The 25,083-nt window shown below is 45.6% G+C and overlaps 1 protein-coding gene across 1 annotated transcript; it reads right to left on the bottom strand.

Moving 5' to 3' along the window:
- Positions 1-85: 85 nt before the first annotated feature.
- On the bottom strand, positions 86-24,859 carry LOC141197664 (oocyte zinc finger protein XlCOF29-like). The gene is made up of 7 exons (XM_073662749.1): positions 24,789-24,859; positions 9,649-9,798; positions 9,340-9,519; positions 9,142-9,265; positions 8,965-9,062; positions 8,686-8,776; positions 86-1,454 (listed from the first exon to the last, which is right to left on the bottom strand). The coding sequence occupies exons 2-7, from the start codon at positions 9,724-9,726 to the stop codon at positions 1,390-1,392; spliced, it is 636 nt and encodes a 211-aa protein (XP_073518850.1). The 5' UTR covers positions 9,727-9,798; positions 24,789-24,859; the 3' UTR covers positions 86-1,389.
- Positions 24,860-25,083: the final 224 nt, after the last annotated feature.

Genomic DNA, 25,083 nt, shown 5'->3' with positions numbered 1-25,083 from the left:
TTTTGATTCATATATATTGACACATATAAAGAACTGTACGCTTGCAGAAGCATGCAGGAACAATAATTTACAGTTTACTCTATCTGATGAGGAGCTAGATGCATTCATTGCGATATTCTATGCTCGTGGAATATCTGGCACGAACCGTCACTCGATTAGCAGTATTTAGTGTAATGACTGGGGAATACCGTTTTGCAAAGCGACAATGTCTAGGGACCGCTTTGTTGAAATTATGAGGTTTCTCAGATTTGATGAGAAATCTACTCGATCGGAGAGACTGCAAACGGACAAGTTTGCTCTATTTTCTACTGTGTGGGACAGGTTTATTGAAAATTGTATTGCGTGTTACAAACCTGGCCCATACATAACGGTGGATGAGCAACTTTTCCCAAGCAAAACTAGGTGTCCATTCACGCAGTACATGCCTTCCAAACCAGATAAATATGGCCACAAATATTGGCTAGCTGTTGATAAGAGGAGCAAATATCTGGCAAATGGCTTCCCTTATCTAGGCAAAGATGACACACGCCGTGCTGAGGACCGTTTAGCTGACCATGTGGTAATGAAGTTATTGGACCCGTTTTTGAAAAAAGGTCGCAATGTTACAACCGATAATTATTTTACTTCAGTAAAATTAGCTAAACAGCTAAAAAGCAAAGGAACAACCATCGTGGGAACACTGAACAAGATAAGACGAGAAGTGCCTAAAGAAATAAAATCCATGAAAGAGGAATTGTACAACACTAAAGGGTTTAGAAATGAAGACAATTTTACACTTACAGTATATCAAGGAAAGCCCAACAAAAATGTTGTCATTTTGAGTTCCGTCCATCCAGATGTTGTTGTTGCGTCTGATTCCGCTAAAAAAAACTCCAGAAACGGTAAAGTTTTACAATGAAACAAAATATGGAGTAGATGTAGTGGATCAGATGGCACGAAAATATACCACAAGAACATGCACAAGGAGATGGCCTGTTCATGCATTTGAAAATGCCTTAGACTTTGCGGGTATAAATGCATGGATAATATTCAAGGAGATTACCCACCAAAAAATGTCACGCAAGGCATTTTTGCAAACGCTTGTGAGAGAGTTGAGTGGTCCTTATGTCACAGATAGGGAAAAGGGTTCCACGTCCCAAGTTTCTACATGCTCAGAAGTGATGGTTCAAACAAAATTTTGCCAGATCAAAGAAAAGTGCAAGAAAAATAGATCTGTCGGAAATTGTAAGACTTGTGGTAAGTCTTTGTGTGGGCAATGTACTGCCATAAATCAAAGGCAATGCCTAAAATGCGAAACACCAAATGTTTAGAAGGTGAATTCTGCGCCATATTTTCATTTTTATGCTCCTCCACCTACATTTTCTCTGCTTTTTGTTCTTCAGTTGTTGTCTATATGTGTGCACTTGAATAAAAAAAAATGTTTGAAAAACGTGTATTATAATTATTGTTATTTTCTGTAGAAAAATAAGAAAAGCAGAAAAAAAACAATCAAAAGCATTACTGTTGGATCTCACAATAATAATACATTACAAAAAATATAATTATTAATAAATAACCACAAATGAAACTCTAAAAATAAACGAAAACAAGCAAGGAGTCAAAATGACTCCTTTCAGTAGTTCTAGGCGGGGTCACGAGTCCAGTAGTCCTAGTGTTAAACTGTCCGTAAAAAAGGCAAGTTATATAAAAAATGCAATTATTCACCAGGACAATGACAGTTCACAGTCTAATAGAAAACCTCATAGGATGAACCAGTGGATCGTAGTGTTCAACTGTTTATTCATTCTGCCTCCAAAATATGGAATAAAAAGCCACCAATGTTATGTAGGCGAAAATAATACCAATAAAAACTTCTATTCATCTCACAAAAAAACAAGTCCCCACTCAGGTCCATCATCTGTCAGTGGAAAAACAGAGGTTTCCACATTATTAGTGGATCAAATGCTCTTGAAAAGCAACATGGCTTCCATAAACCAATCCAGCAATATCCGCTCTCCCAAAGTCAGATCTCCCCCTCGCTTCTGAGCCTTGCAGTGTGTCCAAACCACATTTAGCCTCCATGTATTTGGCATTGATATAGTGACAACAACTCACTTAATTTACGGAGCACAATCTGGGCACTATGTGTTGGGTAATAAAATGGTATATTAACAATTTTCACTCTCCAACATCCACTGCGTGCTAATTTCTGAAAAGTGACTGTGGAGTCAAAATAGTCACTACTCCTATAGATTATTTCACTGAGGGTTATAATTTCCAAAATGGAGTCACTTTATGGGGATTTCTACTGCTCTGATATTCTGACATTTTGTCATATTAGGGCTTCTGCAAAAGGTGTGTCCCATCTCCTCTGGGTCGTCAGCTTCTCCTTCTGCTTCATCTCCTCTTACATCTGCTTCTCTCACCAGGAGCCGCCTTATTCATCCTGCAGGCGGCGCTGGTGATGGAGGAGATGTCAGAATCAGAAGCTCTGGGGGGCGCAGGCTCTGTCCAGCCACTAAGATTAGGGTGCCTGGGACCAGTAGTACCATCCAGTCTGGCAGTATGGGTGTGTGTGCTGTCCAGCTGGAGTAATCTGCTCCCTGCTTCAGCCAACTGGAGAGCACCGCACCCTACTAAAGCTGGAAGCATATTGCCAGAAGCTGCCAGATACAGCCTTGTTCTCCTCTGGTTCAGTCCTCTGTGCTCAGCTCCAGGCTTGTGTATTTGTTTCCTGTTGTGACCTCGGCCCGTTTACTGACTAATCTTGTGTCTTCTGATTTTGTATTTTCTTTGACCTCCTGGTTCTGACCCGGCCACTTGACTATTCTTCTTCCCATCTCACGCCACAGAACAGCAGGTAACACCGTGGCCCAAGCCTAGGGGTCTCTGTGTAAGAACAGATCTATGTAGAGGGGTTAAAGGGTGATGAGCAAAGTAATTTGTGAAATCTGTAAACAGGGTAGATCGTGCCAAGCCTATTCGTGGTGGCCATCTTTTGATCTTCCAGGTGACCATGACTAGTGCCCCCAATACATTGTGTCTGCAAACTATTCCAGCAAAATCTGCATTCCTAATAGCTAAATGGCGCTTCTTCCCTTCTTAACCTGCCATGTGCCCAGACAGTAGTGTACAACCGTATATAGGGGATTGTCGGATTCAAAAGAAGTTGGAATATTATTTGTAAGGTCCATTTGTTTCCTATTATCCTTTGTGAAGAATTCCAAATTATCACCACATAAAGTGACACACGTCAGATTTGAAAAATGGGTTCTGATTAGGAACACAAAACTGGGGAGGGGGCTGTGATTTCTATATACCGAACAATTGCCCTCCTGACGTCCAAGGTATGGAAGGATTTTTCCTTTTCATTTTTGGGGGACTGGCAGAAAGACGGCAGTATTATCTCTTGATTCAGGTTCGAACTGGACACCACCTTAGGGAGAAAGGAGGGGTCCAATTTAAGAACCAATCTGTCTTCCAGAATCTTAAGGTATGGGTCCAGAACTGAGAGGGCCTGGATCTCGCCTACCCGTTTCGCTGTAGTAACTGCCACAAGAAAGGCTGATTTCATAGAAAGCAGGTCTACTGATGTTTCTTCTAGGGGTTCAAAGGGAGGCTTACATAAAGCCCTCAACACCAGGTTCAGATCCCATGGCGGTACTAGACTCCTTATCGTGGGTTTTAAACGAGAAGTTGCTTTTATGAACCTTGATATCCATGGGTGGTCTATTAAGGAGTAGTCCAAAAAAGCACTTAGGGCCGAGATATGAACTTTTAACGTATTTGGCCTCAGACCCTTATCAAATCCCTCTTGGAGGAAATCCAATAACGTTGGAATATTGGGGTGAGGCGAATTTCCCACAGACTGACCTGCAAAGCTACAGAACTGTTTCCAAATCCTAGTATAGATGGCTGACGTTACTGGTTTCCTACAGGCTTGTAGAGTTGTAATTACCCGATGAGAAAGGCCCTTAGAGGCTAGGATCCGCCTCTCAGGTTCCATGCTATCAATTGGAGGAATTGGATGTTCGGATGTAACAAGGGACCCTGCAATAGAAGATCTCTCCTGGCTGGGAGTCTGAATGGGTGATCCACCGCCATCCTGTGTAGCAGAGGGAACCAGCTCTTTTTGGGCCAGTAGGGCGCTATCAGAATAAGAGCTCCCCTCTCCTGTTGGATTTTCCTTAGTACTCTTGAGATGAGAGGGACTGGAGGAAAGGCGTACACCAGTTTGGTCCCCCACGATTGAGAAAGGGCATCTATTCCTTCTGGGCTGTCGGCTGGGTCCAAGGAAAAAAAAAGCGCTGCAGCTTCCTGTTTTTCCTTGTTGCGAACAGGTCTATGAACGGGGTGCCCCATCGTTGAATGTTTTGATGAAACACCTCCGGATTCAGCACCCAATCTGAGGAACCAACTCTTGCTCTGCTGAGAAAGTCTGCTACCACATTTTCGGACCCCCTTAGATGAATAGCCGATATTGAAAGGACATTTCTCTCCGCCCAGTAGAAAATTCTTGACGCCAAGGATTGTAACCATTTTCCTCTTGGACCTCCTTGTCTACGAAGAAAAGTGATGGTGGTGCTGTTGTCTGAGAAAATTTTTATATGATTTCCTCTGAGCAAATGCTGGCATCTTTGAAGAGTCTCCCGGACCGCCTTTAGCTCTCTGAAATTTGACGACCTGTGTTGTATCTCCTTGGGCCACATCCCTTGTAGATGTCTGTTTCCTATGCTTGCTCCCCAGCCTTTTTGGCTGGCATCCGTATGGATCTGGATTGAAGGAAGAAGGATCCAGTCTACTGCGTTTTCCAAGTTTGAAAGGTCTGTCCACCAGGAAAGGGAGTTTTTTAGCTCTCTTGACAGTCTCATTTTCTTGTCTAACCCCGATGGTCGTCTGTTCCAAACTGACAGGATCGACTTCTGTAACGGCCTTGAATGGGCCTGTGCCCATTTCATGCTTGGAATGCATGAGGTCATCAGTCCTAAGATCCGCATGGCGTATCTGATTGAGGTGGTCTTCCGTTTCTCAAAGTTGTAAATTTCCAGTTTTATTTTTTCTCTTTTCTCCTGGGGCAAGGAGGACTTTTGAAGACTGGAATCTAAGAGTACCCCTAGAAATACTTTTGTAGTACTTGGATGGAGGCTTGATTTTTCCCAATTGATGTTCCACCCCAAATATTCCAGGGTTTCGATCGTATGCTCTTGTTGACTGAGAAGAAGAGACTCTGACTCAATATATCGTCCAGGTAAGGGATGATTATAATCCCCTGTGTTCTTAAGAAGGCCGCTACTTCTGTCATAACCTTTGTGAATATTCAGGGGGCCGAGGATAGACCGAAGGGTAGGCAAGTGAACTGAAAGTGGTGTACTGTGCCTTCCTGCTCTAGAGCGAACCTTAGGTATTGCTGGTGACTTGGGTGAATTGTAACATGGTAATATGCATCCTTGAGGTCTAGGGTGCACATTACCGATCCCTTCTCTATCAATGGAATGCTGGTTTTTATAGTTACCATTTTGAACCTTTTGTATTCCACCCACTGGTTTAAGGGCTTGAGGTTTATAACCGTACGGCGTTTGCCCGAGGGTTTTAACACCGAGAAGAGGGAGGAATAATGGCCTAAACCCTGCTCTGAAGGGGGGACCTGTTTCACCACGTGTAGGGATTGAAGGACTAATATATCCTGCCATAGACTTTTGAGATCTACGGGGGAGCGAGGACGAGTGATTTGGAAACGACGAGGGGGGGTATGGGAGAAGTCTATTTTGAAACCTTCCCCTAAGGAACGCAGGATCCATTGTTTTTTTTAATGGACGCCCACTTGTCCTGAAAGAAAAGAAGCCTGCCCCCTACTCCAATGGTGTCATGGTCTAGCTGGGGCCCCAGAGGTGACCTGATCTGCTCTGTCCTTTCCTCCCTTCCTGTAAGACCATCTCCCCCTTACCCCTGTAATCACGTTTATGGGATCGACGGGGTCCACGAAAGGGCTGGTATCTTTTAACCCTAAATCCTTTTTTCTTGTCCGATGCTCTTTCTAGGATCTCGTCCAACACTGGACCAAAGACCCGAGCACCCGAAAAGGGGATTGAGCACAATTTATTCTTTGAGTGGCTATCCCCCAACCACGTCTTTAGCCATATCGCCCGTCTAGCTGTATTAGATAATACGCTACATCTAGCTGCGAATCTGACTGATTTGGCCGAGGCATGAGCCATGAATTGAGTTGCCAGCTTTAACATGGGAAGAGAGTCTGATAGCATCTCTACAGGGGAGTCCGACCTAATTTGATCTGACAGCTCGTCTAACCAAAGGCACATGGATCTTGCCACTGAAGTGGCAGCGATATTTGACTTAATTATGGCTGCTGAGGCCTCCCAACTCCTCTTGAGCATGCTCTCTGCCTTCCTATCCATTGCGTCCTTGAGGCAAGAAGAGTCCTCAAAGGGGATGGATGTTTTCTTAGCCACTTTCGCTATTGGAACATCTACTTTAGGGATTTCCTCCCAAAGTTTGATGTCCTCCGGATTGAAAGGAAGACGGGATTTAAAGTCTCTTGGCACAATGAGTCTTTTCTCCACTTCTTCCCATTCCTCCATAATCATTGATTTTAAATGCTCATTTACAGGGAACACTATTTCTCTGAGTTCTCAGACCTGCGAACATTTCATCTTGTCTGGAATGGGAGACCTGAGTGTCCTCTAAGTTCATAGTATGCCTGACGGACCTTAACAGCTCATCCGTATGTTCCGTAGAGAAGACCTATTTCTTTCTCTCTTGTGAGGGTAACTGAGAGAAGCGATCCTCATCCTCTTCTAGACTGTGCTCTGATGCGGAATCTGAATATTCTCCTTCCTCAGACGCCTCTTCCCTCTCCCACCTAGGTCTTTTCTGGCGAGGAGAGGGCTGAACTATTTGGGGTGACGGCTGTGTACGGGAAGGCATGAGGCTCGAGACTGTACTCTGGACCTCCTCACGTATCAGATCTTATATCCGTCAAAAAGGAAGTTTTTTCTTCCTTTAGGACCTCGGCTATACATTTTTTACACAGCCGCTTTTTATATGAGTCCTGAAGCTTTGTGTTGCAGTCTATACATCGTCTTGATTTCTTGGAAGAAGGTCCAGACCTCTGGGTTGCCCTCTCCTAATCCATAAAAAAATATAAAAGGACACCGGAGATTTACTATAAAACCCTGTCCTAGAATACTCTGATTTATCCAGAGAAGGGCCTAAGGCTGTACTCACACTGCCCAGGGACTCTGAAGGGGCCTCTGACCGTGAAGGATTAGCTTCCATGGTGTCAGTGTGTGTGTGTGGCTGAGGTGTACCCTTTTATAGGGTCTTACCTGATCCAGGTGGTAGCCACGCCCCAACGATAATTGTTATTCTTAATGACCTGGAGGCTCACCACTGCCTCCGGGCACCTGTGCGTACTGGATGCCGAAGCCTCTTCTCAATGCCGGAAGGGAGAAGCGGCGTGCGCTCCACCCTGGAACGCACGCTGGCCAAAGCAGAAGTCCGCTCTTCTGACTCCGCCTCCCGGCCGGAAGTCTCGCGCCGTGCTCGGCGTGCGTTCCACCCTGGAACGCACGCCGGCCCCAAAGCGGATGTTCCTTGATCACTCCGCCTCCCGCCGGAAGCCATACACCGCGCTCCTCCGTGGAGCGCACGCCGGCCCCTCAGCCGGTGGGATAGCGCAACGCTCAGAGCCCCCTGTCCGGGGGATACAGCGGCAAGCGGCGGTCTTCTGGCTGAGGGACCCCGCAAAGGAGTATCAGCATGGAGCCTCTGGACCGAAGGAAGGGGAGAGTTCTCAGACCCCCCCAATCCCCCTGGCTCTCAGGTAACTTCTTATCTTCGGAGAACCTCTCCATAGCGTCCTGTCCTGCTAGGGACAGGAAAAACATACTGAGGGTGTGATGGGGGGCTTTTAACCTCTCATGTGTTTCCTGTCCCTAGAGGAACAGAGGACTTAACTCCTGTCGTGCCGTTATGATGGACGTACTGGTAAAGATGTATATTACAGCCATCAGCCATGCACAGCTTAGAGATATATCATGGCACAGGAGTAATGTTTTTTGTATAGTTTATTGCAATCCTGTTTGAAGTTAGTTGGTTTTAAAAGATATTGAAAACTCAGGATAAAGGGAAACTCTGTTGTTATTGGACAGAAATTCACACTTGGCCCTCACTGCACATTTAATGTTGTCGATAATAAAAGTGAAGTTTGGCCAGAAAGACTGGACCTGGTCTTGTAGGGACCATATGAGCACATTCAGCCGCACAGAAGGGAGAGAAGGTAGATTCATCCAATAAGATATCAGGGTTCTAGGAAGCCAACAGCATCATTACCCTCCGCTTTCTCTTACAGGCCCATCATAATATTTTTCTTCAAGTGAAGACTTGTCAGCACATTCTACGTACGCTGTCATTTGGCTTTGTAGTTTACAGATCTGGGCAGGTAACGGTCAGCGTCTCCTAATCCCAGGGGGTAGGGGTATTCTCCAGGTTGTAAGTTATATAGAAAAGGGCTTTTACAATTACACAAAGTAAATTGAACATTTTTGAACGGAGGAGAATGTTGTGGTCTAGCGGCAAAATGGTGATCACACAATTGTGACACAGCCGGACTACACCACCGATAAAGCAGCCACAGCTGGTGACTAAGAAGAATCTGTGACTTCTGTGTATTTAGTGGTTACTACTCACCTGGGTGGTCATATGTAGGAATCTCCTCTTTACACCGCTCATCACCCCTCACATATGTCTCTGTAGTATTAATATGGATCAGATCTTCACCCTGAAACAAATATAAAAGTAGATGGAGAAGTCAGATGTATGATCGGCTCTAATCCTGCCATCTCCACCGTTCTCATTACACAAGTATAAAACATATAATACTGGTGGATAAAACATGACTGAGCACAAGACCTTTACAGCCGTCTACACATCATAGGGGAAATCTCATGACACCTTCTCTCCATCTACCTGATGATCCTGAGGAACATTGGGATCTTCTAGTTTACAGTCATGTGGAAGAAGAGGACGGGGACATCTCTCTGGTGTTGTCCTCTTACTGGATAGATCTGGAGGAAACACATCCAGGGACTGAATTCATTCTTTACATACAGATAATTATAGGCCGTGTGTATTTAGTCCTATTACCTGGTGATGTGAGGGGCTGGGGAACCTCCATCATGACGTCCCTGTACAGATCTTTGTGTCCTTCTAAATACTCCCACTCCTCCATGGAGAAATAGACAGCGACATCCTGACACCTTATAGGAACCTGACACATACAATGATACAGTCATCTCCCCGATCCCTTCATAGTGTTGCTATATAATGTCCCAGCAGTGTCACCTCTCCAGTCAGCAGCTCAATCATCTTGTAGGTGAGTTCTAGGATCTTCTGGTCATTGATGTCATCATGTATCAAGGCTTGAGATGAAGGCCCCGTGAATGGGCTCAGGGTTCTTTCCCATCCCTCAGACACATGGACCTGATGGCGCTCACTAGAGGTTTTCTTCACTACTGTGTAATCCTGGTTATGGAGAGACACATTCATAAATCTCCCTCCAGACATTTCCAGAGTCCTCACCTCTTCAGTTCTGTCCATCTGTTATTCCCATAGATAAGAATGATGTAATGTGACGTCATCAGAATGTCTCACCTCTCCAGTAAGCCGGAAGAGGATCCCTAGGGTGAGGTGTAATATCCTCTCCACCATCTTGTCTCTGTCCATATCCATCTTTGATGGGGAAATCAGGAAAATTGTGTTATATAGAAGATCTTCACTGAGAGGATCCGATATTGTAGAGACCTGAATGAGAAGATGATGAGCCGATGTAACATCATAAAAATCCTGTGTAATAATACAACCATTGGAGATAACGAGGGGAAACATATGAGGAGATTTATTATTTGACAGTATTTAGTTTTTTCTTTACATCTAGTAATAAAACCTATATATTTTAGGCCATAGATAATAAGCAATTTCTTTCTCGGAGTCTGCAGCTTAATACGTTTCTCATAGACCCACGGTCAGGGAAATATTGAGAAGATAATAACAATTAGTCCCAAACCCCATTTCCCTCTCACCCCTCCTTTATCCACCATTTGGGCCAACTGTTTCCATGCAATTTAACACACACAGCAGAAGTCACTTGTAGACAAATGCAGCACAAAAGGTGCTACTGACCCACTTAACATACGAATGCATCTCCTCTTAGCACAGACATGGGATAGACTGACACCTTCCATCAGGGGCAGAGTTTGAAGGAAAACTCATTTAGGCTTCAAAAGGGTTTAACACAAACTCCAGGATGTCCGGAGCTGATATGAAATATGGAATGTTGGAAGTTCCATAGCTCCGCTAATAATGGGCCCCATATTTTTAGTGGCAGAGTCAGCCAAGGAACAATATGCTTATTTTTTCGCAGCTGTGAGCCCCTCTTGGTAGCTGGGGTGCAAAAGTAACAAAATAACAGACCGCAACTATGTCATGTGTGGTCTCTAAAGGAAGGTAACGGAAAAAATGGTATTACTTCCGGGTTTCCGGAAGTAATAACCAACGATAAGTTATCCAACGATAAATTATCGCAAAAGCCAGATATTCTAATAAAAATATGGAGACTGGAGACCAGCCCACGTAATGTCATCCCAGGTACTGTGTGGGCAGGTCTCCCCTTAGGCATAAAAGAATCCACGGAGGATGGATGAGTATTCGTTGCCAGGGGGGTATAGAGACTATAATAAATGGATCTTGTTCGATAACAGTCAAATCAATAAGTGGGGCGCCTCCCTTCAGCTAAACAGAATTGTCTCTGCGATCTGGCTAGTACGCAAGTCTTCTTTAATCCTGTTTTTATTGTGTAACTGTATATTCTGTACTGTATTGTCCCCTTTGTAAAATCCTTGTATATTTTTCATAACACTGCCTTCCTTTTGGATTAAATATAAAATGTAATAGTCCTGTTTCTTTTTTTCTGTAATCGTTCCCTCCCCCGAAGCCATATACCAGAACGCAGGCGTCCGACCAGGCCTGTATTATATTTCAAATCTAGACGGTGGTGGCAGCGAATAATAATAATTGGGTTATCGTGAAGCTGACAGTGACCATACAGAGGCATATACACATATTTTGACAGAGTGACGGCACCGGTGAGAGATTGTGTGATCTCCCCAGTGTCGTCTCTTTGTGAGTTCCTGACACTCACCTTCCATAACGCTAATTCTCATCTCATTTTCCGACACTGGAATTGGCATTAGCAATTCTGCAGGAGATATTCATTACAAGCAACATGAGAAATAACTACTTCATGATGAGGCAACATGTTCTACTATGGCTCAAAAACCATATTTGGCCAGAGTTCTTCACTGACTACATCACCACCGGTCGTCTATATGAATGTTTCCCGTCTTCCCCAGACTGTAATCTTCTATCAAGTTAGATCTCAAGTCTGATTCACACACAGAAGTTTGAGGCTTTTATAAAAGCTGTTTTGTTTGCACAAACACCGTGGACAGAAATGATTTGATACTAAAGTCTACATATACAGTGTATTATGGGGTTTACTTCTGGCCTTAGGCTTTCCTATGTTACAAGAAAAAAAACCAGAAAAAAGCAGATATTAAAATGTTTCAAAAGAAAACTGTCACCAGCAATTCTTGTAAAAAAAAAAACATGCAAAAAGCAGAAGACACATTGTCATTTTTAACACGTTAAACATTTGTTTTTGTTCTTATATGAACTCTTTTGGACACCAGAACATAGATGTACACTGCAAGGCTGGCACAGTTGCAGCTGCAATAAAATCCCTGGCAGTTTAACCACTTGCTCCTGCAAAAAGCAAACATGGCATCTAAGAAGGTGTGACAGAGTTTGGCTGAATGCCCCTCCTCCCCCAAGTGCTCAATAGTATGGGGCTGACTAGTTCCTACAATACTAATGTCCCGTAGAATGTAAGCCCGCAAGGGCAGGGTCCTCTTCCCCCCGTACCAGTCTATCTTTGTTAGTTTGTCTACTGTAGTGATATTCTCATTTTGTATGTAACCCCTTATGTACAGCGCCATGGAATCAATGGCGCTATATAAATTATTAATAATAATAATAATAATAATAATGGTGCCTGGGCCTGCAATGTACGAAAGTCTATTAGGCCGGGCCAGAGGTGGCATTCAATAAATTACCTTTTAACGCCCCCAGACACATTAGACTAAAGCTGCATGAAAGCACTGATTTCGGGGGGTTTGGTCAACTATATAATGTATTTGGGGGCCTCCCGACAGATGATGTCAGGGCAGAGAAGGATCTGGGATCCTGAATTTCAGAGGCTAAAATGTTTGTTCTTCCTGTAGATAATCCTCCGCTAGAGGAGTCTGGTGGTGACTCTCTCATACAGACCACAGGAAAGCTGGAATATTTGTGTGTATGGAGGAGTCTGGAGAGATAGCCGTCTACCAAATGACCGATCAGTCAACACTTATCTCATGTGTATGGGGACATTACTATTGCACAGGCAGTAATAATACACGGCACTACAGTAGTACAGTGCATCACCTGAGCAATCAGAGGCTTCTGTGTTGTATGATCGCACTAATGAGAGTTGTTTAAAAATGTTTATAAAAAAAGGTTTAAAAAAGTTTTAAAGTGAAAATATCACAGTTTTAGCAAAAATAAATATTCATCACTATAGGGAAAATATGGATATAATGGGAAAATGGAGAGGGAGGTCAGCTCACTGTTTATTCAATGCACCTTGTCTGAAGATCACCGCATGGAGCCGCCCTGGTCAGGGACATTTCAAGGTTCAAGTAGAGAAAGGAGGAGAGATGGATTCTCCAGCATGGTCTATATTGTTAAAACCTCACATTTATTGTGAATTCATAAAAACTGTTGTGATGGCATACCACCAATGCCCACATACCAAACCAATGCTTATTCCTGATTTACAACATGTGAGTCTCTGTGATACTTTTATATCCTTCCCTTTCCTGGGTGTCCATTGATTACTGAGCTCTTCTCAGACAATTTAACCCTGTATTGTATAGAAGAAAAAGAGAATACACAAATACAACTCATGCATGAGACATTCAATAAAATCACTGGAAATCAAAGACAAATACAATTAATTGCACTGTAATATTAATCCTGTCTGATGTTCATTCCCTGTGGGGCTCTAGTGTGTAATTTTAATATCCAATATGACTTTCTATTTAAGATTTTTCTTTTCATATCTAAACCTCTTAATGGTTTATAAACCTTTTCTATTCCTAATATCTGAAGGATCTGATATCCCCTTTATGTTTTTGTGAAAAGTGTCTTGAAACCATAGACAGGTTTAATGCTGTGGGATTGATTGCGTCAGATAAATGTCTTCTAATACAGGTTTATAGCGGAACTGACGTCCATCCCACATATTGTAGTTAACTCTCTATACACTCTATTAAATAGATGACCCCTATAGTGTTACAATTGATGAAATTGTGTATTGCAAATTGTTGTCCCATTAGATTTTCTTCAAATTTGTCGGTTTTATTAACATAGTTGCATGCTTTACAGGGTGTATGTCCACATTTATATATATAAACTAGCTATTGAGCCCGTTCTACACCCGGGTGGCGAGCATTTTTATTGGGATATGGTCTCCCATGCTGGTATAGTGCTGCCCCTATCCTGGTATTTGTGCTGCCCCCATCCTGGTATTTGTTCTGCCCTCATCCCTATCTTGGTATGAATGGCACCCCTCACCCCCAATCCGGGTATGCATGGCACCCCTCACTCCCAATCCGGCTATGCATGGCACCCATCACCCCCAATACTAGTATGCATGGCTCCCCTCACCCCCAATTCTGGTACAGTACAGACCAAAAGTTTGGACACACATTCTCATTTAAAGATTTTTCTGTATTTTCATGACTATGAAAATTGTACATTCACACTGAAGGCATCAAAACTATGAATTAACACATGTGGAATTTTATACTCAGCAAAAAAGTATGAAACAACTGAAAATATGTCTTATATTCTAGGTTCTTCAAAGTAGCCACCTTTTGCTTTGATGACTGCTTTGCACACTCTTGGCATTCTCTTGATGAGCTTCAAGAGGTAGTCACCGGAAATGGTCTTCCAACAATCTTGAAGGCGTTTCCAGAGATGCTTAGCACTTGTTGGCCCTTTTGCCTTCACTCTGCGGTCCAGCTCACCCCAAACCATCTCGATTGGGTTCAGGTCAGGTCATCTGGCGTAGCACCCCATCACTCTCCTTCTTGGTCAAATAGCCCTTACACAGCCTGGAGGTGTGTTTGGGGTCATTGTCCTGTTGAAAAATAAATGACGGTCCAACTTAACGCAAACCGGATGGAATAGCGTGATGCTGGAAGATGCTGTGGTAGCCATGCTGGTTCAGTAGGTTTTCAATTTTGGATAAATCCCCAACAGTGTCACCAGCAAAGCATCCTCACACCATCACACCTCCTCCTCCATGCTTCACGGTGGGAATCAGGCATGTAGAGTCCATCCGTTCACCTTTTCTGCGTCGCACAAAGACACGGTGGTTGGAACCAAAGATCTCAAATTTGGACTCATCAGACCAAAGCACAGATTTCCACTGGTCTAATGTCCATTCCTTGTGTTCTTTAGCCCAAACAAGTCTCTTCTGCTTGTTGCCTGTCCTTAGCAGTGGTTTCCTAGCAGCTATTTTACCATGAAGGCCTGCTGCACAAAGTCTCCTCTTAACAGTTGTTGTAGAGATGTGTCTGCTGCTTGTACTCTGTGGCATTGACCTGAGCTCTAATCTGAGCTGCTGTTAACCTGCAATTTCTGAGGCTGGTGACTCGGATAAACTTATCCTCAGAAGCAGAGGTGACTCTTGGTCTTCCTTTCCTGGGGCGGTCCTCATGTGAGCCAGATTCTATGTAGATATTGATGGTTTTTGCAACTGCACTTGGGGACACTTTCAAGGTTTTCCCAATTTTTCACACTGACTGACCTTCATTTCTTAAAGTAATGATGGCCACTCATTTTTCTTTACTTAGCTGTTTTTTTTCTTGCCATAATACAAATTCTAACAGTCTATTCAGTAGGACTATCAGCTGTGTATCCACCTGACTTCTGCCCAACACAACTGATGGTCCCAACCCCATTTATAAGGCAAGAAATCCCACTTATTAAACCTGACAGGGCACACCTGTGAAGTGAAAACCATTTCCAGTGACTACCTCTTGAAGCTCATCAAGAGAATGCCAAAAGTGTGCAAAGCAGTCATCAAAGCAAAAGGTGGCTACTTTGAAGAACCTAGAATATAAGACGTATTTTCAGTTGTTTCACACTTTTTTGTTAAGTATATAATTCCACATGTGTTAATTCATAGTTTTGATGCCTTGAGTGTGAATGTACAATTTTCATAGTCATGAAAATACAGAAAATCTTTCAATGAGAAGATGTGTCCAAACTTTTGGTCTGTACTGTATGCATGGCACCCCTCATTCCAAATCTGGTATACATGGCACCCCTCATCCCAATCCTGGTATGTATGGCACACAATCTCTCATCCTGGTATTCATGGCACCCCTCATCCCCAATCCTGGTATGCATGGCACCCCTCATCCCCAATCCTGGTATGCATGACATCCCTCATCCCCAATCCTGGTATGCATGGCTTCCTCATCCCCAAACCTGGTATGCATGGCACCCCATTGCTCATCCTGGTATGCATGGCACCCCTCATCCCCAATCCTGGTATGCATGGCACCCCTCATCCCCAATCCTGGTATGCATGGCACCCCTCATTCAAAATCTGGCATACATGGCACTCCTCATCCCAATCCTGGTATGCATGGCTTCCTCATCCCCAATCCTGGTATGCATGGCACTCCTCATCCCTATCCTGGTATGTATGGTACCCATCATCCTGGTATGCATGGCACCCCATCCCTCAACCTGTTATGCACGGCACCCAACCCCTCATCCTGGTATGCATGGCTCCCTCATCCCCAATCCTGGTATGTAAGGCTCCTCATCCCTATCCTGGTATGCATGGCACCACATATTCCTATTCTGGTATGCATGGTACCCCTCATCCTGGTATACATGGCTCCCCTCATCTCCAATGCTGGTATGCATGGCACCCCTCATCCCCAATCCTGGTATGCATGGCACCCCTCATCCCCTAATCCTGGTATGCGTGGTCCCCTCACCTCCCAATCCTGGTATGCATGGTCCCCTCACCTCCCAATCCTGGTATGGGTGGTCCCCTCACCCCCCAATCCTGGTATGCGTGGCCCCCCACCCCCCATTCCTGGTATACGTGGCCTCCTCACCCCCCAATCCTGGTATGCGTGGCCTCCTCACCCCCCCCAATCCTGGTATGCGTGGCCCCCTCACCCCCCAATCCTGGTATGCGTGGCCCCCTCACCCCCCAATCCTGGTATGCGTGGCCTCCTCACCCCCCAATCCTAGTATGGGTGGCTCCCTCATCCCTTTCACGCTGCACACATACAAAAAAAAAACAAAAGCACAAACTCACCTTTCTTCCCTATGCTCCAGCGCTGTGGTGTCCTGTTCAGCCGGGGGAGGAGTGTGGCGCCGGAGTACGCACGTGCCCATACCGCGCTGTCCGGTGCCATTTTGCTGAAGACACACTGCAAATGTGTCTTCAGTAAAATGGCACCTGATAGCGCTATGCACATGCGCCGATTCCGACGCCTTCACTACTGCCCCAGTCTCCGGCAAGAAGAGAGGCGCTGTGGCAACGCTCCTCCCGGTCAGGTAAGTATGGCGCCGGAGATCGCGGTATGTGTTCAGTGCCTACACACTCCTCTTACCCGTAAGAGCCAGACTGTGCAGGCGTGTCACGCTTGCGCAGTCTATAGAGGATTCAGACAGAGGGACGCTTGTACGAATATATTATAGATATATTCTTTATTTTTATATAGCGCCAACATATTCCGCAGCGCTTTACATACATTATCATCACTGTCCTCATTGGGCTCACAATCTAAATTAAAAAAAACCCTAACCAAGGATAATCAAGTCACATTGCATTTGATATTTGTTTCTTGAAAAAACCTAGGTGAAAGTTTTCCGCCGAGTGTAGAAGCCTTTTTGAATACAAAACTCAAACAAAGTATGTAAAAGAATTTACAAAGTCTGGAGGACGGATCTCAGACATAAAAAAAACTAAGTTTGAAAGAGATATCAAAGACTACGAGTCAAATTCAATTTACACATGGAAATGAAACAAACCAAGAGCTACTGTTCTGAAATACAGGTCACACAATAAATTCAAAGGAAATAGAGGAGAGCGGAGGTCAGCTTCACAAATCCTAATGTGTCCATGGGTTCCTCTAATCATAATTCTCTGAGGACTTATCTGATGCATCAGTGGGATCAACTAAAGACAGATGGAACAAAAATAAATTCTCAAGTATTCCCCACAATTCAGCACAAAACAACGGGCGGGCAGAAAGCTCAAATGTGGCGGGACATGTGCGTTCCATGCCGGAGTGCATCAAGGTCTCCTATCTGCGAATGCTCATGTCCGGAAGCATGCGTTCCACGCCGGAGCGCTTAATGGTTTTGGATTGCATTCCACCAACATAGGATTTTTCTGTCTCTGAGATCAGCGTCATGGGAGACTAAAAACAAGTATTGCACATCCTCCCAATAGGCATGTAGATGTACTTTATCACTACATAAGATATGGGGTTATGGCCCACAGTATATTCCTAAATGGTCAAATTTGACCTCTATTGCACAAATAGAGATACACAAGGATCACCACACTTGTTAATTACAAATAGTATGTGGGAGATAACTGATAAGAAATAATTCTGATATAGGAGCTCAGATATCTCGATGAAGTACAACAATATGTGAACCTCATTCACAGGGAACTGAGTAGTAATGGGTAGAGTATAAAATCCAAAAATGTAATCCAGAATGGGGCTGTATTCACACAAAATAGGCATAAGAAATTTGCTCATTGTGTCCCTTAGGGGCCAGTGAATCCAGTTTGGAAATCCACTCATTCTTTTTTGAGGATACATCTATTGTGATCACCTCCTCTCACATTGGGTTTAATCATCTCAATGATACAAAAGGAGATGTCTTCGGTTTGATCTCAATGTACACTGTTCATGTGTCTCGCTAATGGGGTGTCCCAACCATGGCGTATACTGCCCAAATGCCTTTGACCCAACTTGCCCCCCACTCTGACCGAATGGAGATCCAGCTTTCCGATCACCCTGATCGGTTTGGGGTACATTTTCCCCACACCTCTTACAGGCTATGGGTACCTTCCTCCCATACTCCTGACAGACAGGGAAGGGGGGGGGGGGGGGGGACACCTTTCTTTTACCTTGCCCAGTTGTGGGGCCTACCCTTCCTACCATCATTTTTACCTTGGGAGCCATGCTCACTAGGGGGGAGCTACGACCGGCCATGTCACAGTCCGTCGTGACACTGGTCAGCGGCACGGAACCACTTTCCCTATGATCCCCATGTTTCTCCCCATCCCTGCTCATCACCTCTGGAGCTGTGCTAGTCATGGGACAGCTACCATTGACCATGTCACTATCTGGAGTGACACTGGTCACCCGCACGGGACAACCTGCTTCCTGGTGTGTCCGTGCCTGCTCCCCTTGCCCATAGCACTTATGCTGGCTCGCTTTAGGGGATCCTCAGCAGCATCACCCCGCAGGGTGAGGTGGCTGAATTCCCTTTAACACAACATACATTTTTATTATGCATGAAATTTACATTATTGTCATTACCGTCAATTGACAGTGGCATTACATGACATATCAGATCTGGGAGGGTGGTCAGGGATGTATCGGGCAATAAATTGTCCCAGATCAGTTCCCAATAGCACATTAGTGGGGAGAATCTCCAACACCCCCACTTCCCTTAACCCCCTCCCCGCATCCAAGTCCAGAAAAACTCAGGCTATCGGCAAATACCCTCAAACCCAGTGACAGTCAGGGTCTTCCCAGCAATGAGTTCCTCTGGTAACACGAACTAAGGGCGGATGAGGGTACATTCTGCGCCAGTGTTCTTAAGGCCAACAGCAACGGTGTTGCCCACAGTAACAGGTTGTAAGTTTTCCCGGGCCCTGCCAACCGCCTCACCCACATAAAGAATGGCTGCAGTAGGTCCTGGGGCCTCAGGTGTGGTGTTCATCTTCTGCCTCTCCGGGCAGACAAGGCTTGTGTGACCCGTTTGGTCACAAACATAACACTTATGGGAGTCAAATGCAGGCCAGGTGCTGGAAGATGGGGCAGAACCCGCTGAGGGCCAGCTGGTTGGAACACTGGGGGTGGTTGTGGGTTTACCCCCTTTCCAGCTGGCGGCGGCTGACTTACGCACCTCTGGTGTGCGGTTGGCCTCACAGGCATCTGCGATCTGGGCTGCTTTGGCAGCCTCCTTTGGCTCCCGGTCAAGCACAAACTGTTGAACTTCCACTGGAAGACGAAGAAACTGGTCGTTCACCATCAGATCCTTCAGGTCCTCGAAGGTGGTAACTGACAGTCCTTGGACCCACTGCTCAAAGTTGGTCCTGAGCCCATCCACCACGTCACTGTAGCAGTCATGTGGTCCACGTTGGAGGGCTCTGAACTTTTTCCAGTAAACCTCCGGAGTCAGCTGGTACTTTTTTTTAACCTGGCCTGCTTGACGGCCTCATAGTCTCCATCTTGTTTTCGAATTGGAGAAGCAAACACCTCCAGAGCTTATCCTTGGCGCCCTGGGGTTAAATACCTGGCCTACTGGGCTTCAAGCAGCTGGTACTGTCTGCAGGCTTTTTCAAATCCTCAGAGAAATGTGTTCAAGTCCCTGTCCTTTTCCATTACAGGAAAATGCTCCGGACGGGGTTTAAAGCAGTTGGTGTTGCCGGTCTCATTGCCCGATGCGGTGGATTTCGGCAGCTGGATTCGGGCTAACTCCAGCTTGTACCGCTGCTCATCTTGCCACTTTCGCTCAACAGCTTCTTGATCAGCTTGGGCCTGTCGCTCAGCAGCCTCTCGGTCAGCTTGGGCCTGTTGCTCAGCTCTCTCAGCCTCGGCCTGTCGCTCAGCTCTCTCAGCCTCGGCCTGTCGCTCAGCTCTCTCAGCCTCGGCCTGTCGCTCAGCAGCTTCTCGATCAGCTTGGGCCTGTCGCTCAGCTCTCTCAGCCTCTGCCTGTCGCTCAGCAGCCTCTCGGTCATCTTAGGCCTGTTGCTCAGCAGCCTCTCGGTCAGCTTGGGCCTGTTGCTCAGCTCTCTCAGCCTCAGCCTGTCGCTCAGCAGCTTCTCGATCAGCTTGGGCCTTTCGCTCAGCAGCCTCTCGGTCAGCTTGGGCCTGTTGCTCAGCAGCCTCTCGGTCAGCTTGGGCTCATTGCTCTGCTCGCTCCTGGAATTTCAGGACCAGCTGCAGTTGTCCATCACGATTGTCTGCGGTGAGCAGCTCCAAGGCCATCTGCAGGGGGTCCACACTACCCTGGCTGCGGGTCTGGCTGGCAATCACTGGTGGGACCCCTGCAGCAGTACCATCCGGGACTTGGCTGGCCACCCCATCATCCGAGCTCTGCAGCACCTTGCAACAGTTCAGCAATCATTTGGTGCCTGGTCTTGCCTGTGGGGTCGATCTGTCTCAGCTCACAGAGAGCAGTGAGAGTCTCCTTTGACTACTGGTGATACCAGGGCTCTTCACATGTAGCTATCATTGCCAAATAAAATATAGGACAGAAAAACAAGAGAGGGGTAGGGGATGCAACTGCTATACGTACAGATAATGTCCCAAATAAAAAAATATTAAAACACTGACTCTTATTTCTTAAAAATCTGCACAGTATTCTCGCAAGAACCGTTTAAGTTTTCAGTGACAGGAATGATTGCTCAATCCAACCACTGATGTTCTGTAATATCCCACCACTTGGCACCAATTTGTCAGGGTTCCGCAGCGACGCCACCAGGGAGATCACACAATATCTCACCGTTGCCGTCACTCTGTCCGGATTTCGTCAGGGAGTGGGGAGCACACGATCCCGACTATCCACTACATAGGTATCAGCAAGCGACCAGTGAGCGTATGGCATCACATCTCCGGATTCCAACGCATGGAACATGTGTATATGCCGCTGTACGGTCACTGTCAGCTTCACGATAGCCCACTTAATATTACTCGCTGCCAACACCCTCCAGATTTGAACTATAATACAGGCCTGGGAGGACGCCTGCGTTCTGGTAGCGTATGGCTTCGTGGGAGGGAACAATTACAGCACAAAAGAAACAGCACTATTAAATTTTATATTTAAACCAAAAGGGAGGCAGTGTTATGAAAAATATACAAGATTTTACAAAAGGGGACAATACAATATATAAGCAGTTACACAAAATAAACAGGATTAAAGAAAACTTACTATAACGATCGCTGAGATGATTCAATATAGGTGGAGGGGAGACACTCAGCAGGATCTGTTGCTATAATAAATATATACTAACGCAATGAATACTACTCTAACCTCAGCAGATTATTTTATGCTGCTGAAGGGAAAGACCTGCCCACACACCCCTTGGATGACATCACAGGGGCTGGTCTCCAGCCTTCATATATTTATTAGAAATCTGATTTTAGTGATATCTTATCGTGGGTTGATCATAGAGACCTGAAAGTGATACAATTTTTTCCGCTATGATTTTACCTTTCTCCAGAGACCTCACACGATATAGCTGCGATCTGTTATTTTGGGACTTTTGCACCACAGCCCCCCCAGAGGGGCCTACAGAGACAGGAAAATATATATATCATTCCCTAGCTGACCCTGTCACTAAAAATATGGGTCCCATCATTATCAGAATTATGAAACTTTAGTTATTCCATATTTTGTTTTGACTCCGAAGATCCTGCAGTCTTTGTTAAACCCCTTTTGAGCCTAAAAGAGCAATTTCCTCTTTCCTTCCATCTCTGCTCCTATGTTGGAAGGTGTCAATCTATCCCAGGTCTGTGCCAAGAGGAGAATCATTCGTATGTTGAGTAGAATAGGCTACTGAGCTTCTTGTACTTGTATTTGCATACCAACAGCTGCGTGGAGTGTCAGCTCTCCTCTGGTGACAAATGATGGATAAGAGAGGGATGAAGAGGGGTTTCAGGGATAGAGAGAAATTGTTAATACTTTCTCAATATTTTCCTGACAGAAATTATGCACTAAATGGTCCCTAACTGACAGACCCTTTCTGAAAGTTATTATGGGAGTAGATCCTACAGCACCCTCAGGTCCGGTTCAACCACAAGTATATCCCAGTGTTTTCTGAGGATATGAAAGATACAGTCACTCTGATGGTTGTAAGTTTTTCTTACTCGTGTTATACCATCTTTTTCTTGGTGTCTTGGATAGGTATGGAGAAGTGTCTGTCTCTCCCATTTTTCTGCAAACGATGATGTGGAATCCAAAATGTACCAGGTGTACCCTTTTTCCCTGAATCTGATGTTCAGGTCTATTGCCTGTATATTAAAATCTGTGACATTATGGCAGTACCCAACCGTAAAAACTGGCCCCGGGGTATTCCTCTTTTTATGGGGATGGGGTGGTGGCTATCCCACTTCAATAGTTTATTAGTGCTTGAAGGTTTATGGTAGATGAATGTCCCTAGAGTCCCATCTCGTACTTTCTTGATTATTACATCCAGGAACGGCAACTGGTAATAATTAATCTCTGATATAAATCTCAGGCAGACTCTATTGATGTTGAGTTCCCTGACAAATTCAAAAGATTGTTCACTCGTCCCCGACCAGATGATAAAAATGTAGTCAATATATTTGTACCATACCCCAATATATGGATGCCACCACTTATGATCATCCCTGAATATTGTGGATTCCTCCCACCAGCCAAGGAATAGGTTAGCATACGAGGGGGCACAGGGGCTCCCCATCGCAGTACCCCTGAGCTGGTGGAAGTACTTCCTGTCAAAAAGAGTAATAGCGAATTTTAGAAGATCCTTCATGAAGTCATTATGTCTGCTACACTCTACTGATCTCCATTTCAAGAAATGTCTTACTCCTCTGATACCATCCTCATGCGATATATTACTGTATAAAGCCTCGATATCTAGTAAGGCCTGCTCCCCTACATGCATGTATACATGCTCGAGGGTATACATGTAGGGGAGCAGCCAAAGGGAAAACCAATTCCAGAGGGATTATTCCAACTGCAGGACCTCAGGTGGTACTGGGGGAACATTATACTGTGGGGGCACCATACATACTGCATAAGGGGCATAATGGGGGAATTACACTGTGTGGGGGCATCATACATTCTGCATAAGGGGCATAATGGGGGAATTACACTGTGTGGGGGCATCATACATCCTGCATAAGGGGCATAATGGGGGAATTACACTGTGTGGGGGCATCATACATCCTGCATAAGGGGCATAATGGGGGCATTACACTGTGGGGGGCATCATACATCCTACATAAGGGGCATAATGGGGGCATTACACTATGTGGGGACATCAGACATCCTGCATAAGGGGCATAATGGGGGCATTACACTGTGTGGGGGCATAATGGGGGCATTACACTGTGTGGGGGCATCATACATCCTGCATAAGGGGCATAATGGGGGCATTACACTGTGTGGGGGCATCATACATCCTGCATAAGGGGCATAATGGGGGCATTACACTGTGTGGGGACATCATACATCCTGCATAAGGGGCATAATGGGGGCATTACACTGTGTGGGGGCATTAAACTGTGTGGGGGCATCATACATCCTGCATAAGGGGCATAATGGGGGCATTACACTGTGTGGGGACATCATACATCCTGCATAAAGGGCATAATGGGGGCATTACACTGTGTGGGGGCATCATACATCCTGCATAAGGGGCAAAATGGGGACATTACACTGTGGGGGGCATCATACATCCAACATAAGGGGCATAATGGGGGCATTACACTGTGGGGGCATCATACATCCTGTATAAGGGGCATAATCGGGGCAATACACTGTGTGGGGGCATCATACATACTGCATAAGGGGCATAATGGGGGCATTACACTGTGGGGGGCATCATACATCCAACATAAGGGGCATAATAGGGGCATTACACTGTGTGGGGGCATCATACATCCTGGATAAGGGACACAATGGGGGAATTATACTGTGTGGGGGCATCATACATCCTGCATAAGGGGCATAATGGGGGCATTACACTGTGTGGGGGCATCATACATCCTACATAAGGGGCATGATGGGAGCATTACACTGTGTGGGGGCATCATACATCCTGCATAAGGGGCATAATGGGGGCATTACACTGTGTGGGGGCATCATACATCCTGCATAAGGGGCATAATGGGGGCATTACACTGTGTGGGGGCATCATACATCCTGCATAAGGGGCATAATGGGGGCATTACACTGTGGGGGCATCATACATCCTGCATAAGGGGCATAATGGGGGCATTACACTGTGGGGGCATCATACATCCTGCATAAGGGGCATAATGGGGGCATTACACTGTGGGGGCATCATACATCCTATATAAGGGGCATAATGGGGGCATTACACTGTGTGGGGGCATCATACATCCTGCATAAAGGGCATAATGGGGGCATTACACTGTGGGGCAGTAAAGGGGTCCTGTACTATGAGAACAATAAGTTTCCTCCCTTCCTGTCTCCATAGTTGGGTCGTATGTATCTATTACAGGAAACAAAACAAAAACCTTATGATTCTTATAAAGGGGCAACACAAGACCCCAAAAGAGTCTCCGTGCTAAAGGGGTTAATGCCCCCTGCGCCCAGTAATGGGGGTCTCCACATACCTCCACCTGCAGAGCCGCCACCACATATATGGCCGCTTTGTGCGTACAGGACCTGTGATGAGGTCACAGGAGGGGAGGAGTCAGGGGTCACATGATCAGGGGCCTCAGTGGATGCAGGACTCTGCTGTGCTGGTTGTCATGGTGCTGGATGAGCTGAAGTTTATGTGTGGGGTCAGGAGGGGTTTACAGTGTGGATGTAGCAGAGCCGCGTGTGTACGAGGTGTACGGAGCAGAGCCGCGTGTGTACGAGGTGTACGGAGCAGAGCCGCGTGTGTACGAGGTGTACGGAGCAGAG

Source organism: Phyllobates terribilis, unplaced genomic scaffold (assembly GCF_046119375.1).
Source record: "Phyllobates terribilis strain yellow unplaced genomic scaffold, ASM4611937v1 Scaffold_85__1_contigs__length_6476398, whole genome shotgun sequence".
NCBI classification, from domain to species: Eukaryota; Metazoa; Chordata; class Amphibia; order Anura; family Dendrobatidae; genus Phyllobates; species Phyllobates terribilis.
Note: the sequence above shows the minus strand (reverse complement) of the source record. Positions and strands in the feature narration are given on the sequence as shown.